Source organism: Hyperoodon ampullatus, assembly GCF_949752795.1.
Source record: "Hyperoodon ampullatus genome assembly, chromosome: 3".
Classification (NCBI taxonomy): domain Eukaryota; kingdom Metazoa; phylum Chordata; class Mammalia; order Artiodactyla; family Ziphiidae; genus Hyperoodon; species Hyperoodon ampullatus.
The window spans coordinates 150,917,684-150,943,717 of record NC_136916.1 but is presented as its reverse complement, the minus strand read 5'-3'; the positions used below and the strand labels follow the sequence as shown (position 1 = coordinate 150,943,717).

The 26,034-nt window shown below is 47.4% G+C and overlaps 2 protein-coding genes across 2 annotated transcripts in view; both read right to left on the bottom strand.

The window, feature by feature from the left end:
* PAPLN (papilin, proteoglycan like sulfated glycoprotein) overlaps positions 1 to 4,632 on the bottom strand; it is a 32,793-nt gene extending 28,161 nt beyond the window's left edge. The window contains exons 1-2 of the mRNA XM_079699185.1: positions 4,605 to 4,632; positions 4,162 to 4,226 (exon numbers count right to left, since the gene is read on the bottom strand). Of these exons, the coding sequence (XP_079555311.1) occupies positions 4,162 to 4,215 (54 nt within the window). The 5' untranslated portion in view covers positions 4,216 to 4,226; positions 4,605 to 4,632. The remainder of the gene's footprint in view (positions 1 to 4,161; positions 4,227 to 4,604) is intronic.
* Positions 4,633 to 20,191: 15,559 nt separating this feature from the next.
* Positions 20,192 to 26,034, bottom strand: part of PSEN1 (presenilin 1) — a 75,950-nt gene continuing 70,107 nt past the window's right edge. Inside the window, exons 10-11 of the mRNA XM_079698783.1 lie at positions 22,203 to 22,321; positions 20,192 to 20,808 (exon numbers count right to left, since the gene is read on the bottom strand). Coding sequence (XP_079554909.1) covers positions 20,653 to 20,808; positions 22,203 to 22,321 — 275 coding nt within the window. The 3' untranslated portion in view covers positions 20,192 to 20,652. The remainder of the gene's footprint in view (positions 20,809 to 22,202; positions 22,322 to 26,034) is intronic.

The following is a 26,034-nucleotide window of genomic DNA, read 5'->3' as shown; positions in this document are numbered from 1 at the left end:
GAAGCCCGTGCTCCTAGAGCCCATGCTCTGCAACAAGAGAAGCCACTGCAATGAGAAGCCTGCGCACCGCCATGAAGAGTAACCCCCGCTCGCCGCATCTAGAGAAAGCCCGCGCGCAGCAACCAAGACCCGACACAGCCAAAAAAATAAATTAAATTAAATAATTTATTTTTAAAAAGTACTTTATTGCTAAAAAATGCTAACCATCATCTGAACTTTCAGAAAGTCGTAATCTTTTTGCAATAGTAACAAAGATCACTGATCATGGACAACTAACAAATATAATAATGATGAAAATTTTGAAATATTGTGAGAATTACCAAAATGTGACACAGAGACACAAAGTGAGCAAATGCTGTTGGAAAAATGGCACCGATAGACTTGCTCAACACAGGGTTGCCACAAACCTTCAATCTGTAAAAAATGCAATATCTGCAAACGCAATAAAATAAGGTGTCCCTAAGAGATAGCTTGCATGTGCATTTGTCCTTTTTCTTCTTCCTCCTGTATTCCTTCCTGCTGTTTGGAAATCAGATGTGATGGCTGGAGTTGGAGCAGGTTTCTAAACTATATGGTAATTTGGGAATGGAGGCTTCACATAGTGAAGCAAAGATAGAAGAATCTGGAGCCTGGAGGATGTGGTGAGACAGAACATCCCTAGACATCTGACCTCTGGGTGTTTATTTGAAAGAGGGATCAAGTCTTTCTTGTGGAAGGACTGTTATTTGGGACTCTGTAACAGGAAAATAATCCTAATAGATACAGTTTCCCACCCGAAAGATCTGACACCCTGCAGCTGGCAACAGAAGCCCACATGCTACACACATATTCTCTCACTCACTCCTCAGAACAACCTGACGGGCCCCAGTGCATGGAGAAGAGAGAGGCAGAGAGAAAGGGAGCCACGTAGGAACAGGTGGACACAACAGCACTCCAGGCCTCTGCTCTTTCACCAGGTTCCCACCGACCTCACCTGGAGAACCAACGCCGACATTAGCCGAGGCCTAAGGAGCTGGAGAGGTGTTGGACTTGATTTCTTGCTAGGAGGCAAAAGGTGGACTGGAAATATGTCCTGCTTGCTGGAAGGGGACTTTATTTTAGGGCATCACGACATAAGAATCTCTAGGGGAAAAAAATCCCTGCCATTTTCCAGAGGAAGAATTCAAGTCCTAACGTGGAAAAGCAAACTCTTCCTCCCGTCGCGAGCTACCCGCCGCGTCACGGGATCTCGGGTGAGGATGGAGGTTTGCGCACGCGCAGATTACTCAGCGCTGTTCTAGCGCCTCGGTGCCAAACATCAGGTTTTCCTTGTTTTATAAGAAAACCAGAACCCTGAATCAGAACAGCTCATACAAGCAATGAACCACGTACAAAACCAAGAAGGAAGGGCCAGCCAGACCAAAGGTCTGAGCTTTCACTCCTCAAATCATTTACCCTTCAGTTCTAACTGGGCCAAAATCGCCAAGCTTCCAAAAACCAGCGAACCAGAATATAAAAGTGTTCTCTCTACGAAATTTAAACTAAAATTTACTTGGATCTGTTCCCATTTTAAAGGGGAAGATATTGAGTGTCGGGGTTGGAGGGTGACTTTCCAGGGACCACAAGCACCTCCACTCCAGACTCATCACTACAATATAAGAATTCTGGAAGCGGCCCACAAGAACTGCTGCTTTCTCATCCTGCCGCCTCGGCCTGGCTACTAATTACCTCTGACCAAGTCCTGTTTGGATGTCACCCTCACTCCTGAAGCACGAGACTGAGCCTCCCCAATCTACCCTTCCCTACGACTGGGCTGGGCTTACCGGCGTGGGGAAGGCAACAAGGGGCACCCCTGCTACCCAGCCACCTTGTGCCATCAGGATGGGGTGGGGGAGGACTCACCTGAATACAGGACCCCTTAAGTACCAAGCCTTACAAACCTCTCCTTGCCCCTGAGCCCAGCACCCCTGAAGCAGGCATCCTAGAGCCAGGCCCCGTCCTGTACTTCAGTTTCTCTGACAAAAAGAAAGCAGTCGGCCAGCAGCATCACAGGCACATCTTGTTTCTCTATAATTACCCAAGCCATGAGCCGCATGATGGTGTGAAGCCAGAATGAGCTGCTCCAGTCCACCCTCACCCTGGGCCTGTCCTCACCTGCCTCCTGACGCTCTCAGCACCCCACCAGCTCCTCCTCCAACCCCCACCTGGGCAACTCAGGAGCCCCCTTTCCTGCTGCACTGTTCCCAGGGGATCAGCTGCCCGACGTGCATGGGTGAGGGTGGGAGTGGGAACAGAGGCAGAGGCGAGGAGACTGGAAGTCCCCCTCGTGAAGCCTCCCCCGACCAGCCTGGGGTTGGGGGGTGGCAAGGGGCGTGGTGCTTTACCCCTCCTTAATCAGCTACTCACTCTGCTCAGGCTGACCCCTGTCAGCACTGAGAATGATCCCATGAAGTTCTGGGGGTCCAGTGGGGGAGTCCTGGCCTCAGCTAGATCCGGCATGGGGCTGCACCCAGCTAAAACCAGCCTGAGCCACACCCTCCCCCAGACAGTGCAGGGGGTATGGAGAGTTTTCAGCCGCAGCTATCCAGGTGTCTCTAAGGGAGAGAGCACCTAAGAGGCCCCAGGTTGCTATGGATACCTTGACTCACTTCACCTGCATGCAACCTGTGGGTGGATATTATTACCCCTCCCCCGCCCCCCATTAAAGGAATCTAAGACCTGGTGATTTGCTTAGGGTCACAGCTGTTAGGAGGTGGCTCTGAGTTTCACCCTGGTGTCCTGACACTGTCACCATGCCCCCCCCACCCCGAGCTCTGAGCTTCATGCAGCCAGGCACTAGGATAAAGTCCGTGCCGAGGACCTCAGAGTGTGGCACTTAGGGAACAAGGACCATGGGGAGGCAAAGGTGACCCGGGGAAGCCAGAAGGTGGTGGAGAGCACATGAGGAAGGGGGCTCTAGCCCACTCTCTGCTCTGACTGTGGCCCATGCTAAATCCGTGGGGCTCTGGAGCAGTGCCCGCTGCCCACTGCTGACGTCCATCCCTGCCTGTCCCTCTCGGCCCTGGTCGGAGGAGTCCTTCTCATCCCCCACTCACATTTCCACTGAGGCATCATTCCCCCTGCCCTCCCCAGGGCAGCAAACAGTTTGGGTCCTTTCTCAGGGGTCCTCCTGCTGGCCTCGGAGGGCTGGGTAGGGCTGTGGGTCTCCCCTGTGGAGCACTCTCCAGGGACAGGACGGAATCTGTGCCCTCCATCCTGTCAACGCAGGAGAAACTTGGCAGGAGCAGCCTCCAGGACCAAGCCCTGCTCTGCAGACAGTCCCTTCCCCAAAGATGGGTCCTGTGGTCTAGAAGATTCTCTGTACCTCCAAAGAACCCAGGTATGTTCGCCAGGGAGCCCTGTCCTTCGGGCCCCTGTTAATGAAACCACTACTGTGATCACCAGTTGACTTCCCGTGTCCACTTTCTAAATTTGCGCTAATGCGGTAACCACTAACCACATGAGTCTATTTAAATTAATATTAATCAAAATCAAATAAGATTCAGTTCCTCAGCTGCATTAGCCACATTTCATGTGCTCAGTAACCAGATGAACTGAGTGGTTGTCTTATTGGATAGCACAGATGCAGAACATTTCCATCATCTCAGAAGGTTCTATCGGTCAGCCCTGCTCTAGATGCTAACCCCAAAGGCAGTGGGGAATGGCTGGCACCCCAAACCTCCCCACTGAGGAGAAGCTGAGTTTGGTCCCAGGCTGGTGGCAGACATCTGGTGGGATGGGCCACCTCGCCCTGCATCTTGGCTGGTGCCAGCACTGACCCCCTCTTCCTTCCACCGTGATAAACCACCCGGACAGGACGTTCCCAGCATTAGCAGTGCCCCCCAGCACCTTCTGAAGGGGGAGGGCGCTGGGACGTTGCCATTTCTGCAAACTGTGCCCCAAAGCCAGGAGGGAAGTTTCAAGGTCCCACCCCTCTTTGAAGGAGCTGGGGCCGAGGTTTCGCCTCCTCCCACCCCACCGTCCCCGTCGCCGACATTGGCCCTCTCCTGGGGATGGCGCCACTGCCGGGGGTGCTCCAGCCGTCAGGGGCTCCGGCCCGCGGCCAAGCCCTCGCCCCCGCCTCCCCAGCAGGGTCCTCCCGGGGCGGGGCGGGGCGGGGTGGAGGGGAAGGGTCGAACTCACCGAGGACCCGGGCGCCGGGGCCAGCAGCAGAAGCGCGAGCAGCAGCAGCCGCATCTCGGCCTGGCCTGCGGGAGAGGCCAGGGTTGGAGCGCGTGGGGCGGGACAAGGCGCCGCCCCACCCACCCCGAGTCCCGCGCTCCCCACGGTCTCCTGGGCCGGCGCGGCGGGGGCGGCCTGTCCCTCCCTCCCGGCTGCCCACAGGTGACCCGGACACCCGCAGAGGGACTGGAGGGGATGCCGTGGGGAGCAGCGGAGAGGCCGTGCCACTCACACGGTGAGGGAGGGAAGGCCCGTCTATAACCGGCTTCTAAAAGTTCAAGAGTAACTTCTTTCAGGGTTTCAGAGGGAAGGAAAGAGGGCAATTAAAAATACGTCTTCAAAAAAAAAAAAAAAACTTCCTTGTTAAAAGACCGGGAGTTCAGAATCAAAGCAATCAGACTCACTGTTTTAATTCAGCAAGAGATTCTTTTTAAAAAACCATTACAGCGCTTGTTTAAAAACTCGTTAATAAAAATGTTTTTTAAAGTCTCTGCAGGCACTTTTAAAACTCAACTTAAATGCTTTAAAAATGTTAATTGTATCTTACTTTAAACCCAAGCCAGCATTTCTCTGTACTGGAGAAGCTCCACAAGCAGATTCCCTAAGGGGTGTGTGTGTGTGTGCAGAGTGAGTGCAGTGTGCAATGTAGTGTGTGTGTGTGTGTGTACCAAATGCCTGTGTGGAGTTTGGTGTGCGCACGCATATGATGTGTGCGAGTGCAGCAGGTACAGAGTGTCTGAGTGCAGTCTCGTGCATGTGTGCAGTAGGTGTGCATGTGTTTACATGTCACTGTACTGGAGAATGACATACACAACGTGCCCCTTTCAGTACAAAACATTAAACAAGTACTGGCTTGTATGCTTAAGTTTTAAAATCTGAAATTCTACCATTGTGCTCTTTAATTTTCTTAAGCATAAAATGATTGCAGTTTAGAAGAACAAAATAGAGCATACCTAAGCCAAGTTCAGCCAAATATAACCTGGCATATTTAACCATGCACATGCTCCGTTAGTTTAGCACCAACTGTGATTCACGTAGGCATCATTTTCTCTGCAAACCGGAGGTCCCCGCGGCTGGCGGGGTGAGGGCGGTGGCGTGCTGCCTCCCTCTCGCACCGCCGCGGTCCAGCCCCGCCTCTGCGGCCCCTCGTGTAAGAACCGCGCGCGGGAGGGGAAGCCGAGGTGCCCGGGGAGCCTTGTTCTCGGGCTAACGGCAAAGATGCTGCTTCTCTAAAGTAGAGACTGCCTTCAGGGGGCGGGGATGAGCCTAGCTTAAGGAAAGACAGCAGGAAGGACTGAAGAAAAGAACTTTATTTATAGTTGCTACTGGGAGCGGCGGACTCCGGCCGAGCAGGTCTGCGGCTCCGCGCGGGGCGTGCCGGGGGCCGGCGTCTAGGGGCCTCTCGCGCCCTTCCCGGTCCCCACGCGAGGATCTCCCCAGCGCCCGCCCCGCGGGGGGAACGGGCCCCGTGCAGCCCCCGGGGCGGAGAGGGGCGGCTTGCGACGTGGGGCGCGGAGTCGGCGGCGCAGGGACCCGGGCTCGGGCGCTCCAGGCCCACAGCCGCAGCGGCACCGGGGAGGGGGCGCGCTCGGTCTCCGGAGACCCGCGCCGGAACGGCGTCCGACGTGGGGGAGGGCAGAGGAGGCGGGAGGGTTGGCGCGGGCCGCCTGAGTTGCGTCTGTCCACCCGGCCCCAGCCCCCGAGGCTCCCGGGGTTTCCTGCGCGTCCGCGACCTCCCCCACCCCCGCCCGAGGGCGCGAGACGCGGAGCGGGGACCCGGCGCCGCGCCCGCCTCAGCGGAGAGCGGGAGGCGGCGTCTCCTCCCGGGCCCCCCAATTCCTCCCACGCCGCTCTCCCCGGGAGCCGGGCGAGGCAAATTCCTGCAGCAGCCCAGGGGCGAGCTGCCCCCGCCCCCGGAGTCCTGTCCATCCGCCTCCTACCTGTCTCCCGGAGCCCGCTCTGTGGGTGCCCGCCCCAGCCCAAGTCTGGGAGGTCGGCCAGGCCGCCCGGAACGCCTGAGGAGGTTGGACTTTCTCTCCCCGCCGCTGGCTGGCTTCCTCCCCGCCCATCTCCCCCCATCCAGCTCTGCTGACATCCATCCCCGGTGACCTGCGATGCCCAGGGCCTCCATCCCTTTGGGTCTATGCCAAGGCTTGGCTTGCCCTTCGTTTTTGGGGCTGGCACCAGTCCCATTTCCTCTGTACCCAAGTCTTCCGGTTCTGTGCCATCCTTCCTCCATGCCCACCTTACATACAACACAGCCCTGTGTCCAGCCGTCTGCTTGTCTTCTACCCCTGAATTCTATGCTTCGGCCACAACTGAGTTTCTCCACACACAATCTGCTGTTTCCCACCTCCCAGCCACCATTTCCCACTGCCTAGAATGCACTCTGGAAACCCCCTCTTAACCTTGCAAACTCCTAGTCACCCCTCAAGATCCGCCAAACATCATCTTCTCTAGAACCCTCCCCATGCCACCCCAGGCTAAGTTGGTGGCTCCTTACTCCCTCAGTCTCCATCTCTGTCTGCTGTAGTTCTATGGTGCATCACACAGCAGGGATCTGAGTCTCCCTAATTCAGCTGTGAGGTCCCTGAGGGTAAAGCATGCATCCCTGTCATGTGAATTCAAAGCACTAGTTGGGATCAAGGTAGGAGCTCAATAAACGCGATACATTTAATTTCCTTTCCTAGTTGTCCTTTTTTTTCTCAACCAAGGCACTCCTTGTCTGCCATCTGTTTTGGAACTGGAAATCACCTATCCCCAGAAAACTAACACTGGCCCTGGGGCACTCGGAGGTGGGGAGGTCACAAGGTTGATCCCTTTCCCAGCCCAGCTACTGGGCATTTCTCCCCTGGCCTCCTGAGAGTCAGAGAAAAGTCACCAGTGGGGAGCTCATCCCCTCTTCAGACCTCCAGCTCCTGCAACTCATCTCCCTGGGCCATCACAGATGCTCAGACAAAATGCTTATTAAAACGTAAGCATGTTGGGCTTCCCTGGTGGTGCAGTGGTTGAGTCCGCCTGCCGATGCAGGGGACACGGGTTCGTGCCCCGGTCCGGGAAGATCCCACATGCCACGGAGTGGCTGGGCCCGTGAGCCATGGCCGCTGAGCCTGTGAGTCCGGAGCCTGTGCTCTGCAATGGGAGAGGCCACAACGGTGAGAGGCCTGCGTACTGCAAAAAAAAACAAAAACAAAAAACAAAACGTAAGCATGTTAAATCTGGCCCATTTCTTACCTGTCAGTGAAGAGAGGAGATGCAGCAGCTGTGTAGCAGGGGCCCCTAGGGACTTCTGTGAATTCTTAGGCAAAGATAAAGCTTGGCAGAGAAAAGGGAGTGGGATTACCCAAAGCCTCTCTAGAAAAGGAAAATCTGTTTCTTCCATTCAAAAAGCCCCACTCCCTGCTGCCCTCAGCCAGGAATTTTCGGAGCTTGGTCAAAGGTCCTTGTAAAGTGGGAGGCAGCTGCTTCTCCTGCTGTGGGGTTGAACAGCCGAAGCACCTCCCGGATCTGTTCCTGGTTTCCCTCTACGATCTATGATCCCTTCTTCTCAGACACGCCGGCCCATGATTTCTTACTCCTCACCCCAGCGGCAAAGGAGACCCAGAGGCTGGGGAGGCAGAACCCGCACACAGTGCATCCTTGGACCCACGAACTGGGCTCTGGCAGTTACTGGTTAGGGCAAGCACTGGCCTTTAAGCCTCATGTCCCACCGCCTCAGAGAGACATGGTGAGCACGGTGCCCAGCACATAATTCTTGTTCATAAAAATGGTGTGCACAAAAACATGGTGGTTTAGAAGGAATTTTCCAGGAAAAAGTGTAAGACCTTCTCTTCCATTGTACATTCCCCTCTGTACTGGCCCTGTGTCACACTCCCTGTGGCTGCACCAGGCTCCCTTCCACTTGGGGCTGGGGGCAGGGTTAGCCTGGGGTAACCTGCTTCTGCCTCTCATTGTGTGTGAACTCGGGCAAGTCATGTCACCTCCTTGTCTCAACTTGCTCACTCGAGCCTCACACAGAGGGTGGTGGAGTAGGGAAGTAACTGGCTTCTATAAAGCTGCTACCAGGTGCTCAATAAGATTTAGTTCCTTTTGTCCCATGCTCCCTCCATCCATATCCTGGATTGCCTACATCTTGAACACCTTTGTAGATTGCAGATCTAGGGACACAGCCAAGAAATAAGTGGCCAGATCTCTTTGTGAGGCTGGGTTGGGATGGGGAGCTGAGAGAAGAGGGAGATGGCGAAACCTCAGGGCTCCCGGGATGCACCTCGGCCAGGAAGCCTTCCCTGTGCTCCCATGGTATGGGGTTTTCCCTAGCACTTTGAGCTACTGCAGTGATGCATTTGTCTCTCTTTCTCCCTTTAAGTTGTGAACTTTGCAAGGGCAGTGCTCTGTGTTGTTCATCATTGAGCCCTGTACCAGGGGTTGGTAGTGGCCCTGAAGGTGCCCCTCAAGAGAGTGGCACGGGAACCATGGCTGGTTGACGGTCTCCAGCTGCCAGATCTACACCGCATTCCTAAAGGCTCTCTCTGCTTCTGCTCCCTTCCTTTTATCTTTGCTGCATTTCCCCCAGTAGATCTCCCGTGCACCTAACCTGACCTGACACACGGGGCTCTCGTTTACAATCTGCAGAAAAGGATGTGGCTAACTTAGAAAAGTTATTCAGAGGAAGGACATTGGGAGCTCCTGGAATTGACAGGAAGCTGGAGAATCAGGCACAGAAATGGGCTGGAATCACAGAAACGGTCATAGATCATGGCCCAGGACCAGTGCTGGTTAGGACATCCAGCTGGACACTTGACTTTGGGCAATACTGACCCATGTCACCCCCAGAAAAAGCCCCTTGTAGACTCCAGCCCCAACAGGAGCATGTCGGCATCCTGACTGCCAGGACCCGGGAAACAAGACTTGGCAGGTTCCCCAGATGGGAGTTCAGGTGCGGGGCTACACCAGAGAACAAATGTCCACTCTCATCCTGTGGCACCAGCACTCGGTATCTGTTGACCTGAACTTAGAGAACGCCGCTTCTCTCCTTTCTGCTGTTTTGGATGGTGGTTTATTTATTTATTCAGTCCTTGAACACCTGAGTGCCTGTGGGGAGAGTAAATGTCCAGCGGTGGTAAACGCTTAACAACCAGCTCTCTGGAGGAGAAAAAGCACTGCTTTGTAGCGTTGATCAGTTTCCATGGTGTAAACACCCCATGGCTGTTTTCAAGCTACCAAAGCAATGTCACTAAGCACAGGGTTGCACAGCACCTCTCCCAAGCCGTGGACTGTAACACACAGATTGTCCTGCCCTTGGTGAGTTTACCTTCCAGTAGGGCACTGCATTCTACCCTTGTGGGCTCCTGTAGAATAAAACAAAGCTTACAACCTGAATATTCAAATATTTCCACTATAAAAGTCACAACTTAGGCTGCAGCCCACTAGGAATCCAAAAGGGAGAAAAGAACACTTCACATTTGAGGATTTCTCCATTTACCTCCTACCTTCTCCCCACCCTCCAATACATATGTCCATTTCCCTCGGTATAGCCCCTCAGAGTTGGGGGGTGGGAAGGAGAGTGTTCAAACACTCGGTGCCACTCTGCACCCTCCACACCAATCCCCCTTCCTCCTTCCCGCTGCCACATCCAAGTCAAGACCTTGAACAGGAAGTGAGACGTGACAGGGCAATGCTCAGTATGGCTGACGAGAGGCTGTCACACGCCACCTGGCCTTGGAAGGGAGGGTTACCCTCAAAGCTGGGACAGAAATAAAGGTTCCTCAACCCTCCCACTGACACAAGGGCCATCCAAAACAGAACAGAATTCCTGGGATGTCCTTCTGTGCCCTGGGGCCTGAATCCAGATCCTGGGACAGGGCACCAGGGGGAGGCTGAGGCCTTGTGAAGACCCTGGGGTGTGGGCAGGACACTGCCCTGGGGTAGAAGACCGGAGAGCAAGAAAAAGGAGGAAAAGAAGGGGTTTTCCAGAAAACTTGTCCTGATTGGCTCCCACCCAGCAGGTCTATCCTCAGAGATCTCATCCCCTTCCTTCCACACGGACACACACACACACACACACACGCATGCGCGCGCTGCAGGGATCCAGGCTACAGTCTCCTCTGGAGAAGCCAGTTGCCTGAACTCCTGGAGACGTTAAGCGGCTGGTGTACGGAGTCCCCCTCGTCCACCCTCTGCTTCCTGAGGGGGAAGGGCTCTGGCCTTCGTGGGGTGTGAGGCCAGCCTGCAGAGCGCAGCCTGGAGGGTCCCTCTCAGCCTAGCATGGGTGGCCTGGCCTCTAGAGCACAGCTGGTGTCCCGCGGCTGAGCAGGGTGGCCTCGGTGCCTCAGTCGTTGCAGAGAGAGGGCAAGGTGTCATTCTCTTGTTGTGGGTTCTGACTCTGGCTCGGCGTCTGCTGCTCTGTGGCTGCTGTCCCTGTGGGCCGCCAGGGACGGGTCCTGGATTGGGGGCCCTGGAGGCCAGCAGCCAAAAGACTCCTGAAATCCTCTCCTCTGGGTTTCTCTCCATCACTCTCTCAGGACACTGCTTCCCTCCTCTGCTGCTTCAACCTCTATATTTGGATGATTCTCAGCCCAGAAATGGAGAGGTGACTGTGCCTTGTGCCCAAGGCCTGGAAACATTACCCAGAAAGTTAGAGGACCTGCGCCGCGCAATTCAGAAACAGACTTTCCAACACTCAACTTAACGAGGGGGAAAGTACTAACTTTTTTATCTTTTTGCTGTGCTTCTCTAACCAGTAAATTTCAGACCCATTATCCTGGACCCCTATTTTAGAGTACAATGCCACTTAAAGATAAGTGGTGTTGTGGTTACTTTTGTATTAAAACAGACTTACAGACATATAACATGGACAAACCTTGAGAACAGGGTGCTAAGTGAAATAAGCCAGATACAAAAAGACATTGTATGATTCCACTTATAGGAGCTACCTAGAGTAGGCAATTCATGGAGACAGAATAGTGGTCACCAGAGGCTGGGGACGGGGGTGGAGGACGAATGGGGAGTTAGTGTTTAATGGATACAGAGTTTCAGTTTAGCAAGATGAAAAGAGTCCTGGAGATGGATGGTGGTGATGATTGCACAACGTTACGAATACAAATACCACTGAACTATACATATAAACTATTTATGACATTATAAATACAAATACCACTGAACTATACATATAAACTATTCACAACGTTATGAATACAAATACCACTGAACTATACATTTAAACTATTCACAACATTATGAATACAAATGATTCATTGAATACAAATCATTCATTTAATGATTATAGTGATAATCATTAAAAATGATTAAGGGAGTTCCCTAGTGTCCTCGTGGTTAGGATTCCGGCCTTTCACCGCCATGGCCCGGGTTCAATTCCTGGTCAGGGAACTGAGATCCTGCAAGCCTCGCGGCATGGCCAAAAAACAAACAAAAAAAAAGTGATTAAGATGGTAAACTTTATGTCATGTGTAGTTTACCAGAATAAAACAACAACAAAATGCATTATGAAATAAAATTAAAACTTTTGTTATCTTAAAACTCCAGAGACATTTCGGCCTGTGGCTGCCACTCTGGGCTATGCCCTAGACCCTCAGGGTCTCTCATGTTCCTCTGTTGCTTGAGCAGCTTTAGGTAGAAATTTTGAGAAATGCTGTCTGCCTTTACAGAAGAGAAACCGGAGGCCCAGAGAGGTGATCCAACTCACAGTGCCCTCTGTCCTGGAGGTAAGCAGCACAGGCCTGGGGCAGCCCCTCCCACTTTCTTGCTGTATGCGTCTGGGACTGTTATTCATCTTCTCGAAGCTTCCATTTTCTCACCTGTAAAATGAGGATAACCCTACTCACGGGTGAGGTGAGGATGACCTGAGACAATGCTTGTGATGGGCTCAGTGTAGGGTCTGGGCACGTTAACAGTAAATGCTCAATGGACGTTGGTTTTATGGGGCAAGTACGTTCCTCTGGGGCTCTTCTTGGTTAAATGAGGGGTAAGGAGAAGTATTAAGAACCGTACCACCCTTCATTCCTCCTGCATTCAACATGGTGACACTGGCTGAGGACAAACCCATGTATTTCTCAATATGTCACAAGTGCTCCCTGGGGAGTAATCCTGTGTGGATTCAACCCCGACCACCTGTTTATAAATACTGGGTCTCTTAAGCAGATAAGGCCAACTGACCTCAGGCTCCACCAACTCCAGCACAGCCTTGTAAACAAGGGCAAAGTGGCTAATGTTTGTTCATACTTAAAACATGTTCCCACACATGTGCCCTGTTTATATCATCCTGCATGGAAATCCCCTCCTGTGGACCCCTAATCCACCCATTACTTCACGTATTCACCAAACATTTATTGAGCAATTTCCAGGAGCCCCAGATGGGTGGGTGAGTGCATGCACCCAGCTCCCTCTTACCACTCCAGCCAGCACGTCCCCACACCTGGCAGCAGGAGGGTTTGGGTGGCTGGGCAGAAGGCACACCTCTGTGGTCTATGTGAAGGTGCCCACATTGGTCTGGCTCAGAGGCATCAGGGAGCATGGGACAGTTTCCTCTGCCAGCCTCCCTGTCCAGAGAGCCAGTCTGCAGACAAAGGCTGTCTGCTCTGAGAATAACGAAGAAGGAGTGTGTTGGGGAGGGAGGGGGAGCCATAGGAACGTCAAACCTCAGGGAGATGGAGGCAAGAAGCAGGTCCCCGGCCCCCACCAGCCAGAGACAGAACCCTGGAGCAACACAGTCTGGGAGGGAGGGGCTTGTCGTGTGAGAAACTGGCTGGGCAGAGGCCGGGTGAGTCAGGGAGGGGCTGTGGGAAACAGCTGGCTTGGCTGAGTTCCCAGTGGAGAGATGCAGCCAGACTTATCTCCAGCTCCAGGGGCAGGAGCCGGGCCTGCTGAGGGGGCGACCAGGCCTCGCCCGCCAGAAGGCTGGAGCACAGCCAGGAAGAGACAGGCAGCCTTCCAAGCACCCAGGGGCCGATGGGGAGGGAGCCGAGCTCGCTGCTGGCTGCTCTGCTCAGCCCCCAGCTTGGCAGCTCCCAGGCCTGGTCTCTGGGGAGCTCCAACTGGGACAGGGCCTCTCTGGGTCACATCACCTGCCTCCCCTCACAAAAATGTTCACCAGTGCATTTGACTTAAAAACAAAAATCAATTTATGCAGCAATTAATGAATGCTTGGAGTGCCTTGGTGAATCATCTCTTTAATGACAAAAGTTGCATAATCACTTGTAACAAGTCTATGACTTCATTATTTACTTATTTAAGTCATTAGTTTATCTATTGCACAAGCGAGGAAAGGGGGGATTCTAACCCTTGTTGGTTAGAAAGAGTTCCCCAAAGGATGATGGGACAGGGAGAGGACCCGGGTCCCTGTCACTCCTGAGGGTGGGCTGCTCTGGGGTCATTGCCATGGGCCCATCTGACACCAAAGTGGTGCCCGGGCTTAGAGGACAGGATCCAACATCAGCAGAGAGTCAAAAAGGCGATGCCGTCAATAGCAGGTTAACCCCTAGGCAGGCTGGCTGCACCATGACGTTCCCACAGAGGCTGAAGGCCTTAACAAACAGCCATGGAACTCACTTCCAAATGCCCAGTGAAGTAACCTGAGAACCAGAGTAGCCACATTAACAAAAACGGAGTCTAGCCCATCTCTCCCAGGCCTGCCTTAGAGATAGCACAGACATGGAGGGAATCAGGGTGAAAGCGGACACCCTCTTGGCATCCTCAGACCTTGCCCCTGGGCCCTGTGCAGGTTACCCAGCATAGGAAAGCCCTTTCCCTCCCACTGGGATGTTACAATACTCAAGCCTGATGACCTTTTCAAACTGGATGACCTTCTGGCTGGGTTTGGCGTCTCAGAAATAAGACTTCCCAATGAGATTCTACGACGGCGGAAGGTGGCAGGGAGGTCATTTTCAACATCTCAGAAAATCTGAGGAAATCACACATTCACGTCTATCTGGCTCAAGCAAGTTAAAACTCATGTCATTTCACTAAACATTTATGCTATCTTATGGCAGATGTAGGTAAATCCGATTAGTAAACAGAAAAACAAATTATTTCCCAAATGAGTTATACAGTTCTTGGAGGACAAAATCTCTGAAAATCTAAGTGCAGGATAAAGTTCCAAAAAAATCTCTCCTCAGTTTCCTTGACAGATATGTGATAACCTTACTGGGAGAGGATGCAGCAACCCTTAAAAAACTCATTTATTTCAGGTATTTAGGTGTAGTATAAACATTTTTATCTAGCTGCCAGTGTTGTTTCCACTTTTAAATCATCCTTGTATGTACACCTTTGAGTTTAGTGGTTCTTGACTAGGTCTGCTACCCAAGAAAACGAATCCAGTCAGAATTTCACCCTCGGTCCACTTCGAGGTGTTCTATGGGTAAAAGGGTAACAAAATCCTTTTCTCTTTTGCATGAGGAATTGACCTTGGGTTACTACATAATTAAAACAGTTTTAGGGAAAAAAAAGACAGAGGCAGCAAGAGTACGTCACCCTTTCTCCCAAGAATTAAGACTCCCACAGACTTGGTTTCTGAGGCTCTTCCATCTCCCTCCATTAAAGGGTCTGGCATACCAGGCACAGAAGGGCCAGCCCATGTACGAGAATCAATCTTTGTCAATAAGAGGCCCTGTGTTGACAGGTCCCTGTGGTAGGTCAGGTCATCATCCTCCACGGTTTCTACAAGTCATTTAATGAAGGAGGTATAGTCTAAGTAAAAATGGAAACAGATTTAGTTAACAAATTAGGTCTCCCTCTGAGTAAATCAACTGAATTCAAAATCCAATTATCCTTGGGTGTCTCCCACGTTCCTCCTTCCTGATTTTGTTTTTAGCTTATGCTCTTTGTCTTCTTGCCGATTCAGATTCTTCCCTTGTTCCCAAACTTGGTTCAAACCTTATGCTGCTGGAGGAAACTCTGCTTTTAAACCCTGTCTTTTGTGGATCCCTCCTTACTCTGCTTTCCCATTTAGATCATGTAGTGAGCCAACATTGTACTTGCTTGTACTCAGGCATGCTGTTTCACTTTTAACCAGATCCTAAGCTATTGGTGGGCAGGGCCTCCTCCGACTCTGACCCACAGAAGAATCCCCAGGGAGAGTGGTTGTGCTACAAAAAGCTGGGTACTTACCTAGTGATGCAGGAAATCCAGCCTCATTACTCCTGCTTCTCAATCTGCTTGAGGACATTCTTCCTTCTCATCGAGAGCACCATTATCAGGGCCCCTAAGAATCAGATACCTATCAGCTGATGAGGACAAGTCATGATGCTGCTTTGGCAGACTCTAGTGACACTGCCTACAAGATTCATAAAAGCAAATGATGCTTCTGATTCGCATAGGAGGGAAAGACACCTTCTTTGCTTCTTTTTTTTAAAATAGTTTATCTATGTTTCTTTTTTTTTTTTTTAACATCTTTATTACCTTCTTTGCTTCGTGATGCCCTTGGCCAATGTACCCAGGAACACATCTACCACCTCTCCTCTGCTTCTTCTGAAGACAAATAGGCCAACTCTGGTTTTTATGACACAAACTTATTTTTGACAAATAATTCCCAACACCGTGTATGCAATTCACTGTTTAGAAACAAAAGGCTTGGTAGAGTTTGGGGGTAGAGTGATAGGACAACCTATGCTCTACCAGGTCAATAAAAGTAATGTTGCTTTTTTCCATTCATGTGATCTACATAATAATTTTTAAAAGATAATCCTCTAGCTTATGAAATATCTATTGTACTATAACATACATCCTACAAGTTATTTTGAGAGTCTTTACATTAATTTGAGTTAGATGTTTTCTAGAAGAAACATTTTTCAGAAACTAAGTGTTAAGAATAGTTGAAGGCTTCCCTGGTGGCGCAGTGGTTAAGAATCTACCTGCTAGTGCAGGGGACACGTGTTTGAGCCCTGGTCCAGGAAGATCCCCCATGCCGCAGAGCAACTAAGCCCGTGCACCACAATTATTGAGGCTGTGCTCTAGAGCCCACAAGCCACAACTACTGAGCCCACGTGCCACAGCTACTGAAGCCCGTGTGCCTAGAGCCCGTGCACCGCAACGAAGAGTAGCCCCCGCTCGCCGCAACTAGAGAAAGCCCGCGTGCAGCAACGAAAACGCAATGCAGTCAAAAATAAAGTTTAAAAAAAATAGTTGAGACTTTCCATAGATTTAATATCGTACCCTTCAGAAATGTGGCCTGCTAAAATCCATACCACTGTATTATGAGTGAACGATGGAAACAATGCATTTGTGTTTCTAAACTGTTTCCTGATAATCGCTGAAGTTTTCAGTTACATATTGTAATACTTTCATGTAAGAAAATTAGCACAGCTGGAGTCATGCGGTCTTTATTAATTTGACAAAAAAACAGGAAAATCTGCACTCATCTATCAAAATTATATCTTACCAAGAATTTGAAAGGTATTTAAAAAAGATGTATTCACAGTCTGTCTGAATCGTGTACAAATCAGTGTCTGTAGAAGCAAAAGCCAGACAATGAACAGGTGAGGGTAAATGATCCCACTGAAACCCACACCCCAGCACCTTGATAGCACCATAAACACGACAGTCCTGTACTCAGTTCCAATAGTTGACTTGTAAACTGTCCCGTTGCAACACTTATTTTAAAAGGAAAATTGCTTTCTGGGAAGTCCTTCCTGCTACACAGACCAGGCTGAAGTGCTAACACCAGATTCCAGGGCCCAGGGTGGACCCAACTACTTCCTCAGGGCAACGCTGAAGCTGTCCGAGGCCCTGGGAAACAGCTTAGACATTCAAGAAGGGAGTTCACTTCAGCACCAGGCTGATCTTTAATGCACAGATCTGAGGTGTTTCTTGCCAGAGGAGAGGACTGTTCCAATGATGCTATCCAGATGATTTGGGATGTGAGCGTGATGGTGGCCTTGCTGGGATACCCTGCTCTGCAGCTTCAATGAGGGTTGTGAAGAGCTGAAACCACTGTTTTTAATCTCCTGTGTCTGGGGAATTTAAAATGAGGCAAGAAGATCACAAGGATCACTTCTTGGCTCAAATTTATGGTGATATTGTTTCATCCCAGGAAAAACCAAACATCCAGTTTTCAAGTCTCTTCCCAAACTCAGCGTTCAGGATCCTCTTGGAGTTGAGGAGAATGACAAAAGCAAATCTAGAGAAAAAGCAGTACTTTACTGGAAGGATTGGTTTCTGGAAGACTCAAGTCACCATTTTATAACATCAATTTTATAAGCCCTCAATAACAGTTACCATGAAAAGGGGTTATTGACAGGTAGCTGATATTTTAGAGAAGTTAAAGCTGGTATTTACCAGAAAACAAGAGACTACAGCTACATTCTGAGGTTACATCTTACTCATTTTTCATCCTTAGACTCCAGCACCATGCCAGCAACACAGAAGACATTGAACAAAATTTTTCATAGTGGTTTCTGAGCTCATTTTCTTCAGGGCTAGATCATGAATGGGCAAATACGCAAGGCCAGGCACTGGGGGTCAGGATCAGAGGCTTCCTTGAGATGTCTGACCATGGAAGATCTTATGTGGTAGTTCTGTCTCACATTTTACAAAATACGATCAAGACTACATATATAAAGTTTGTTGAGGCCAAGTAAAGGGCAAGTTCTAAACATATTATTTGTTTGGGCATCTGTTATGGGAGGAGGGTTTTTTAAATCAAGGGACACTTTGAAAAATGGGGATCCGTGAGCTTAAAAGTAAAAACACCACCTCGTCAGTTGTTGCTTCTGTAGTGAAATCAATAAATTGTTCACTTATGATCTTCTTTCAAGTTGCTTAGAAATCTTCTCCTTTTTCTGATCAAGAGAGTTATTTACAGTGAGAGCTGTGATCTGAGGACCACACACTAACCTGGTGAGAATCAAAAACAGAGAAGCGATCCCTTCCTCTTTGAAAAAAATCCTCTACAAATCCTCCAAATATGGTTGGTATTTCCAGAGGCTAGTTTGTGGCAACATTCTGTATGTAAGCACTCTCTATTCTTCTGTAGGCCAGTCAGACACAGACATCAGTGGTTGCTTTTCTTCCTGTCCTCCCCTTTTAATTAAGCAGGTCAGCTGGGCTGGTCAGGTTTTACCATTTGTTCTGTCTGGTTCCACAGCCACCCCTTGCCCCTGGGCGAGGGTGCATCCTCAGTGGAATTGCTACTGTTTTCTCTGGTGACAATCTATTTTTCATGGTGGAAGACTACTAGCATTTTGATATTTCAGAAACAACTGAATTGACTCTAAGAAGGTTCAAAGGAAAAGTCTGCGCCTCAGACCAGTGCTTTAAAGAAATAAGATGTATTCTCCCTATGCTGAGATGTGGTTCCATCTTGCAGAAAGTGACAGGTCTATGGCAATCTTTCTACATAGGACAGCAATAGATAGGATGGATTTGAACACAATCACACACGCCACACACCCTCTTCAGAGATAAACCCTTCATGAAAGACACAGTATGTTTGGGATCCTCACACAAATAAACTACTCTAGGTCAGGGCTCCCTTCAAGACTGCTTCAAATCTTCAAATCACACGTTAGTGTTCAGGTGGCTTTGTTGTAACTGTTGAACTGCATGTCTTCCTGGAAGATAATACCCACACTGTCACATATCTGAGGAGAAAAAGAAAATCTTGGGAAAAAGGGCCTAAGAGGAGCCAGTTTTTACACACAGGTTAGTACCAGCACATTGCTCCTAAAGTTAGTTTCTTATAAGAAATATTCCATGACAGAAAACAAATACTCTAAACTCCAAGGAGAACCCCAAACCAGATCAAATGATGGCTGGAGAGATAGCAGCAGGAAACAGAGGGAAAGCTGGCCTCTCTTCAGCCACAAGGAGAAAGTAAGTTTCTCACAAATGCTTAGAGTCTGATCACCATAGCTGAGGGCTGTCCGTGGTAAAAGAGGGGGTGTGCCCCAGCAAAGCTTCATCCAGAGGTGCCGTGTGCTCGCAGGTGGAGGCTCTGTTCATGGGCATTGCACAGCTGAACTGCACAGGGCCTGAACTCTGCAGCCCAATTCTCACAAAGGGACACTGAAACGAAAGGTAACGCGGAAGGGAAAACACAAAACACCCATTGCGAGGTTCTTGAGGAATCACTCGGATCCCCTCCTTCCCAGGCCGTGAGCTCATCTTGTCCCATGGGCTGCTGGAGGCCCCTCCTCTCTCCTCTTGGCCGCTGGTTCTCCCCCTGACCCTTGGTTCTCCCACAGCTCACCAAGTGAAGCAACAGCTATCTCCAAGCTTTGTACTGATACAACTGACTCATAAACTTTATAAACCACCAGCTTTTGGCTATTGGTTCAAATTCTGACCTACTGTCAAGAGACAATGGGTTGTAGTTAAAAAGAAAAGACAAACCAGGACAGAAAGTGCTTCACCAGCCATCTTACTCTTCTTTAATCCTACTGTCTTTGGGCACATTGCATTTGCTATTTAAGAAAGTACGACAGCAAGGCTGGTAGCATTGACTCATGACACATTCTTTGCACCACACACAGAGCAAAATCCTAGAACTGGATCATCTGCTTCCACAACAGAGCTGTCTTATTCGCTGTATAGGAGAAGTGCTTGTGAGGGGAGTACCGGAGAGAGACGGAAGGAGGGAGGGATCTGGGGGCAACTGAACCTACAAGTATGCCTAAAAGTTAGGAATTTGGTGGAAAATCCAGAATTTACCTAAGGGTAATAGGGAATTGTTGAGTTATAGTTCCACTCTTTCCAGAAATAAATGACTGCATTTGGAACCTGAGGTTAAGACTTTTAAGATAAAGCAACCTCAAATAAGTTCAGACTGGCCTTGGGAAGAAATGGCAGCCATAGATGGTAATGAGCTTCAGTGCTTGAGAACAAGTGTCAGAATCAACCTACACCTCTGACTTGACTCAGGTGAAAAAAAGTCTTATTTAAAAATGGTAAGTCTGCAGCAAAAAATCTGAAAGTTTGAGCCCCTTTCCATCTTTCCATTTTGCTCTGGTGCCTGCTCTCCTTACAGTATCTCGCGAAAAGGTTCAGAATTCAATACAGATTTATTAGGTTGACTTTCAACATGTAGTTTAAGATGAAGAGTCCTGTTTGGTTTAAACCATTTCATTTAACCACTTGGTAATGGTAGTCCTGAGAGTCTGCAGCGTTGGTAAAATCCACCTGTGACCAAAGGTCAACCTGCTGGTGGGAGCACAGCAACTTTCTGGCTCATCACTTTGCCTTGTTCTTGTCCCTCAAATCTGGCAGCTTCTGCACTGAGGGACTCAGTCCACCACAATGACATGTTCAAAACCATTTTCTGTAGACACCTCCTTCCAACGCCCAATAGTGCAGGTGGTCAGGAAGACTTGGAAGGAAGCTGCAAAAAGTCCAGCTGGGAATCTTGACTTTGTTAGATGTGGACACAGGAAAATCACCTTTGTCCTCCCCAGATTTTATTATAGTCAAAGGAGAAAAATCCATGAGATTCTAACTGCAAATATGCTAGATATAAAACTGATGGAATGCTAATTGGTCCATAAAGGGTTGCACAAGATAATCTGTGGCAAAGTAGAAAACAAGCCCAAAGGTGATAGAGATTGGAAGAGCTGGCAATGCTTTCTTGAAAATGGCAAGGAGCAATAGTGTAAGGCACAAACCCTGTGGAGAAGAGGGGAAAAGACACAAACCCAGACATAATTATGCAAGTATTTTGTGCAAATCAACTCAATCACAAATCTCAGTTTTAATTTAGTTAATTCAATACAATCCTTTGACGTTAACTTTCAGAACGAAATTTTTTCATTAAATCTGGAAACAACATTTATTTTCCTTTGCAACAGAGATCATTATCCATACATTGTTGATATTTCATCCCCAATTCTAGATAGGGAATAGAATCTGAAAATAAGTAAAATTATTTTTGAAAACAAATAAACAATACTGAAATTTCTATCTAAACTATTGGGTTGGCTACTGTAGGTTTAGTTTGGCTAGCTAAAAATCCCAGAGGTGAAGAACATTCTTTATGCTGTCTGGGGGCAAAAAGGTGCTCACGGAATAAACCAATAAAAGTCTGTTTATAAAGTGTATACTGTTTTCTTATAAACACAGAGCAGCTATATAATACACCCCTTTTTTTATCCTAGTTACTGAGACATTAACTATAAAGTCTGGAGGGTGAGCTGCATTTAAGGTTTATCCAAAGTAAGTAATTTTCTTCTTAAAAGCTTCAACACATCCAGAAAACTAACCTCAAAAGAGAAATAAAATAAATGAAAATTCTAACTGGTCATATGATCAAGATAAATCACAAGTGTAATCATAAAATAAATGCATAAGTAAAGGCTCTCGTCTAACCTCTCATCCAACTTCACTCACATATATCAAAGATATCACATCTTTAGCAAAAATAGCAACAGGAAATACGAGTTATTTACTTAAATCATTGTCTTGAAAGCTTCAGGCTCACGTTGTAGCACTATGAGCAAAATCTATGTGTGATCGTGCACTGAGTTAGCTTTTCTTGCCTCGTACTTACTGCCCAAAGGACACTGTATGCTGCAGGTCGTGGCCTTAAACACAATACCACCACCAAACGCAGACTAAGTGAGGATCTGCTTTACCCCTTTAAGACTGATCTAATTCTTTACATTATCTATGCTGCTGGGCTTGAAGCAATGGTTCTTACTTGGAGGTACTTACCAGAATTTCCTGGGGAACTTTAAAAAAAAACACACAGTTAAAACAAATGAAATATTCGGTCGGCCAAAAACTTCGTTTGGGTTTTCCATAACATCTTACGGAAAAGCCTGAACGAACTTTTTGGCCAGCCCACTAATATCTCAGGGTAGAGACCCACAGTTTTAAAAGCTCCCAGGTGATTTTAATGTGTGGCCAGGTAGAGAATTACTCAGGTGAGGTCCAATTATTTGTGTTTTTAAAAAAGCTCCCCAGGTGATTGGAACACTCAGCCTAGCTGGGGTTAAAAGGACCACCTTTTAATCAGAATTTGGAGGTGAGTTCTGACACGTTTTTAATCTGTGTATACTTACAATTAATATGGCTACAAAACAGGCTATGGTTGTGTTCCAGTCTCCACTGGCTGTTGCAGAAGCTTTACCAACCAGAACACTGTAGAAAATGAAATCTCCTAATCCAAGTTTTACTCCCCCTAAAACGGAAAGATTATGAATATAAAGTTTGTCACTCTTCAGAAAAAGAAAGTTTGTCACTCTTTGCTATGACTTCACAATTCAAAACTGTCGCTGCCTCCCATCCCCCATCCTATGCTGAATGAGAAGTCAGTAAATGATAGCATACAAAATTAGGCTTTAGCTACGTTTTCCCTTTCTGTTTTGGTTTTCTATAACAGGGGGTTCAGATGTTATGTGGCTAACTCTGGTGTCTTAACAGTAGATGCTGCTGTTATATAGCAAAAATAATAACAATAAATAATAATTGTCATCTACTGAATGCCTAGTTTATACCTGCACTTGTTCTAATAAATCCTCACAAGAACCCCTATGAGATAGGTATCATCTCCTTTTTTTTGAAAAACAGCTTTACTGAGGTATAATTTATTTCATAAAATGCACCCACTGTAAAATGTACAATTCAATGACTGAAAAAATTTAGAGTTGTGCAACCATCACCACAATCCACCATATTTCCATCACCCCAATTAAGATACCTTGTGTTCATTTATAGTTAATCTCCACTCCCCTCCCAGGCCTTAAGCAACCACTGATCTGCTTTCTAACTCTATAAATCTGCCTTTTCTAGACACTGCGCAGAAATGGACTCATACAATATGAAGTCTTTTGTGACTGGCTTCTTTCATTTAACATAATTTTTTAAAATTGAAGTATAGTTGACATACAATGTTGTGTTAGTTCCAGGTGTACAACGAAGTGATTCAGAGATATATATATATGTATATTTTTTTCCAGATTCTTTTCCATTATAGGTTATTGCAAGATATTGAAAATAGCTCCCTGTGCTATACAGTAGGTCCTTGTTGTTTATCTACTTTAAATATAGTACTGTATATCTGCTAATCCCAAACTTCTAAATTATCCCCCCTGCCCCACACTTTCCCCTTTGGTAACCATAAGTTTGTTTTCTATGTCTGTGAGTCTATTTCTGTTTTGTACGTAAGTTCATTTGTATCATATTTTAGATTCCACATATAAGTGATATCATATGATATTTGTCTTTCTCTGTCTGATTTACTTCACTCTGTGTGATAATCTCTAGGTCCATCCATGTTGCTGCAAATGGCATTATTTCATTCTTTCATATGGCTGAGTAATATTCCATTGTGTATATATACCACATCTTCTTTATCCATTCTCCTGTCAATGGGCATTTAGATTGTTTCCATGTCTTGGCTATTGTAAATAGTGCTGCTATGAACACTGGGGTGCATGTATCTTTTTGAATTAGAGTCTTCGACTTTTCCAGATATATGCCCAGGAGCGAGGTTGCAGGATCCTATGGTAACTCTATTTTTAGTTTTTTAAGGAAACTCCATACTGTTCTCCATAGTGGCTGCACCAATTTACATTCCCACCAACAGTGTAGGAGGGTTCCCTTTTCTCCACACCCTCTCCAGCATTTACTATTTGTAGACTTTTTGACAATGGTCATTCTGACCGGTGTGAGGTGATACCTCACTGTAGTTTTGATTTGCATTTCTCTAATAATTAGTGATGTTGAGCATCTTTTCATATGCCTGTTGGCCATCTGTATTAACATAACATTTTTTAGGTTTATCCATGGCATTGCACGTGTCTGTAGTTTGCTGCTTTTCACTGGTGAATAGTTTTTCATTGTATGGATATACTATATTTTGTTTAGCCATTTACCAGTTGATGGACACTTAGATTGTTTTCAGTTTTGGGCTATTATGAATAATGCTGCTACGAATATCAGTGCATACATCTTTGTGTGGGCAGATTGCTTTCATTTCCATCGGGTAGATTCCTAGGATTGGAACTGTTGGGTTATATGGTAAGTTTATGTTTAGCCTTTTGAGAAACTGCCAAACTGTTTTCCATACTGGCTGTACCGGTATGGAAAGATCTACCCAAAGTGTTACCCTATTTTTTAATTAGGTTATCTTCCTATTACTGAGTTGTAAGCATTCTCTGTATACCCTAACTATAAATCCTTTAACAGGATTTGCAATGATTTGCAAATATTTTCTCTCAGTCTGTGGCTCCTTTTCCTTTTCTTAATGGTATCTTTTTTTTTAAAATTGTGGTACAATACACAGTTCAATGGCATTAAGTACATTCATATTGTTGTGCTACCATCACCACCATCCATCCACGAACTCTTTTCATCTTGCAAAACTGAACCTCTGTACCCATTAAACAGTAACTCCTCCTTCCTCTCTCCCTCCAGCCCCTGGAAACCACCATTCCACTCTCCATCTCTGAGTTTGACTACTCCAGGTATTTCATTTAAGTGGAATCATACAGTATTTGTCTTACTGTGACTGGCTTATTTCACTTAGTATAATGTCCTGGCTCATCCATGCTGCAGCATGTATTGGATTTTCCTTCCTTTTTAAAGCTGAATAATATCCCATTGTATGTATGCACCACATTTTGTCTATCCATTCATCAGCCAGTGGACACCTAGGTTGCTTCCATCTCATGGCTATTGTGAACAGTGCTACGAACACGGGTATATAAATACCTCTTCTCTCTCTCTCTTTTTTTTTTCTTTCAGCCTCTCTGTGTGGCTTGTGGGATCTTAGTTCCCCAACCAGGGATCAAACCAGTGCCCTCGGCAGTGAAAGCACGTTGTTCTAACCACTGAACTGCCAGGGAATTCCCTAAATACTTCTTCTCTTGATGGCATCTTTTGAAGTGTGAAAGTTTTCAATCTTGACAAAGTCCAATCTATCAATTTTTTCTTCTATGTATCACTGTTATATTAAGGAACTCTTTGCCCAACCCAAGGTCATGAAGTTTTTCTCCTACGTTTTCTTCTAGAAGTTTTAGAGTTTTACCACTTACATTTCAGTTTATGACCAATTTGGGGTTAATTTTGGATTGTGTGCATGATGGATAGGGTGAGACAGGGGTTTCCATTCATTCTTTTGCATGTGGATATTCAATTGTCCCAGCACCATTTGTTGAAAAGATTATATCCTTTTGCCATTGACTTATTTTAGCACCTTTGTAAAAAATCATTGTTCATAAATATAAGGCTTTACTTCTGGACTTTCAGTTCTGTTTCTTTGATTTATATGTCTGTCCTTGATTACTATGGCTTTAGAGTAAGTTTTGAAATCAGATAGTTTAAGTCCACCAACTTTTTTCTTCTCTTTCAAAATTGTTTTGGGTATTCTAAGTTCTTTACACTTCCAAAAAATTTTAGGATCAGCTTGTAGAAATTGACAAGCTGATCCTAAAACATACACAGAAATGCAAAGGCCCTAGGTTTTCTGCCGTCAAACATTATTTTTAACTTTTCAAGTTCTTTTCAAAATGATAAACAAAACTAGGTATTTAAAAATATGCTTTGGACTTCCCTGCTGGCGCAGTGGTTAAGAATCCGCCTGCCAATGTAGGAGACATGGATTCGAGCCCTGGTCCGGGAAGATCCCACATGCCACAGAGCAACCAAGCCCGTGTGACACAACTACTGAGCCTGTGTTCTAGAGCCTGCGAGACACAACTACTGAGCCTGCATGCCACAACTACTGAAGCCTGCAAGCCTAGAGCCTGTGCTCTGCAACAACAGAAGCCACCACAACGAGAAGCCCGCACACCGCGACAAAGAGTAACCCTGGCTCACCACAACTAGAGAAAGCCCGCGTACATCAACGAAGACCCAACACAGCCAAAAATAAATAGCTAAATTTATTTT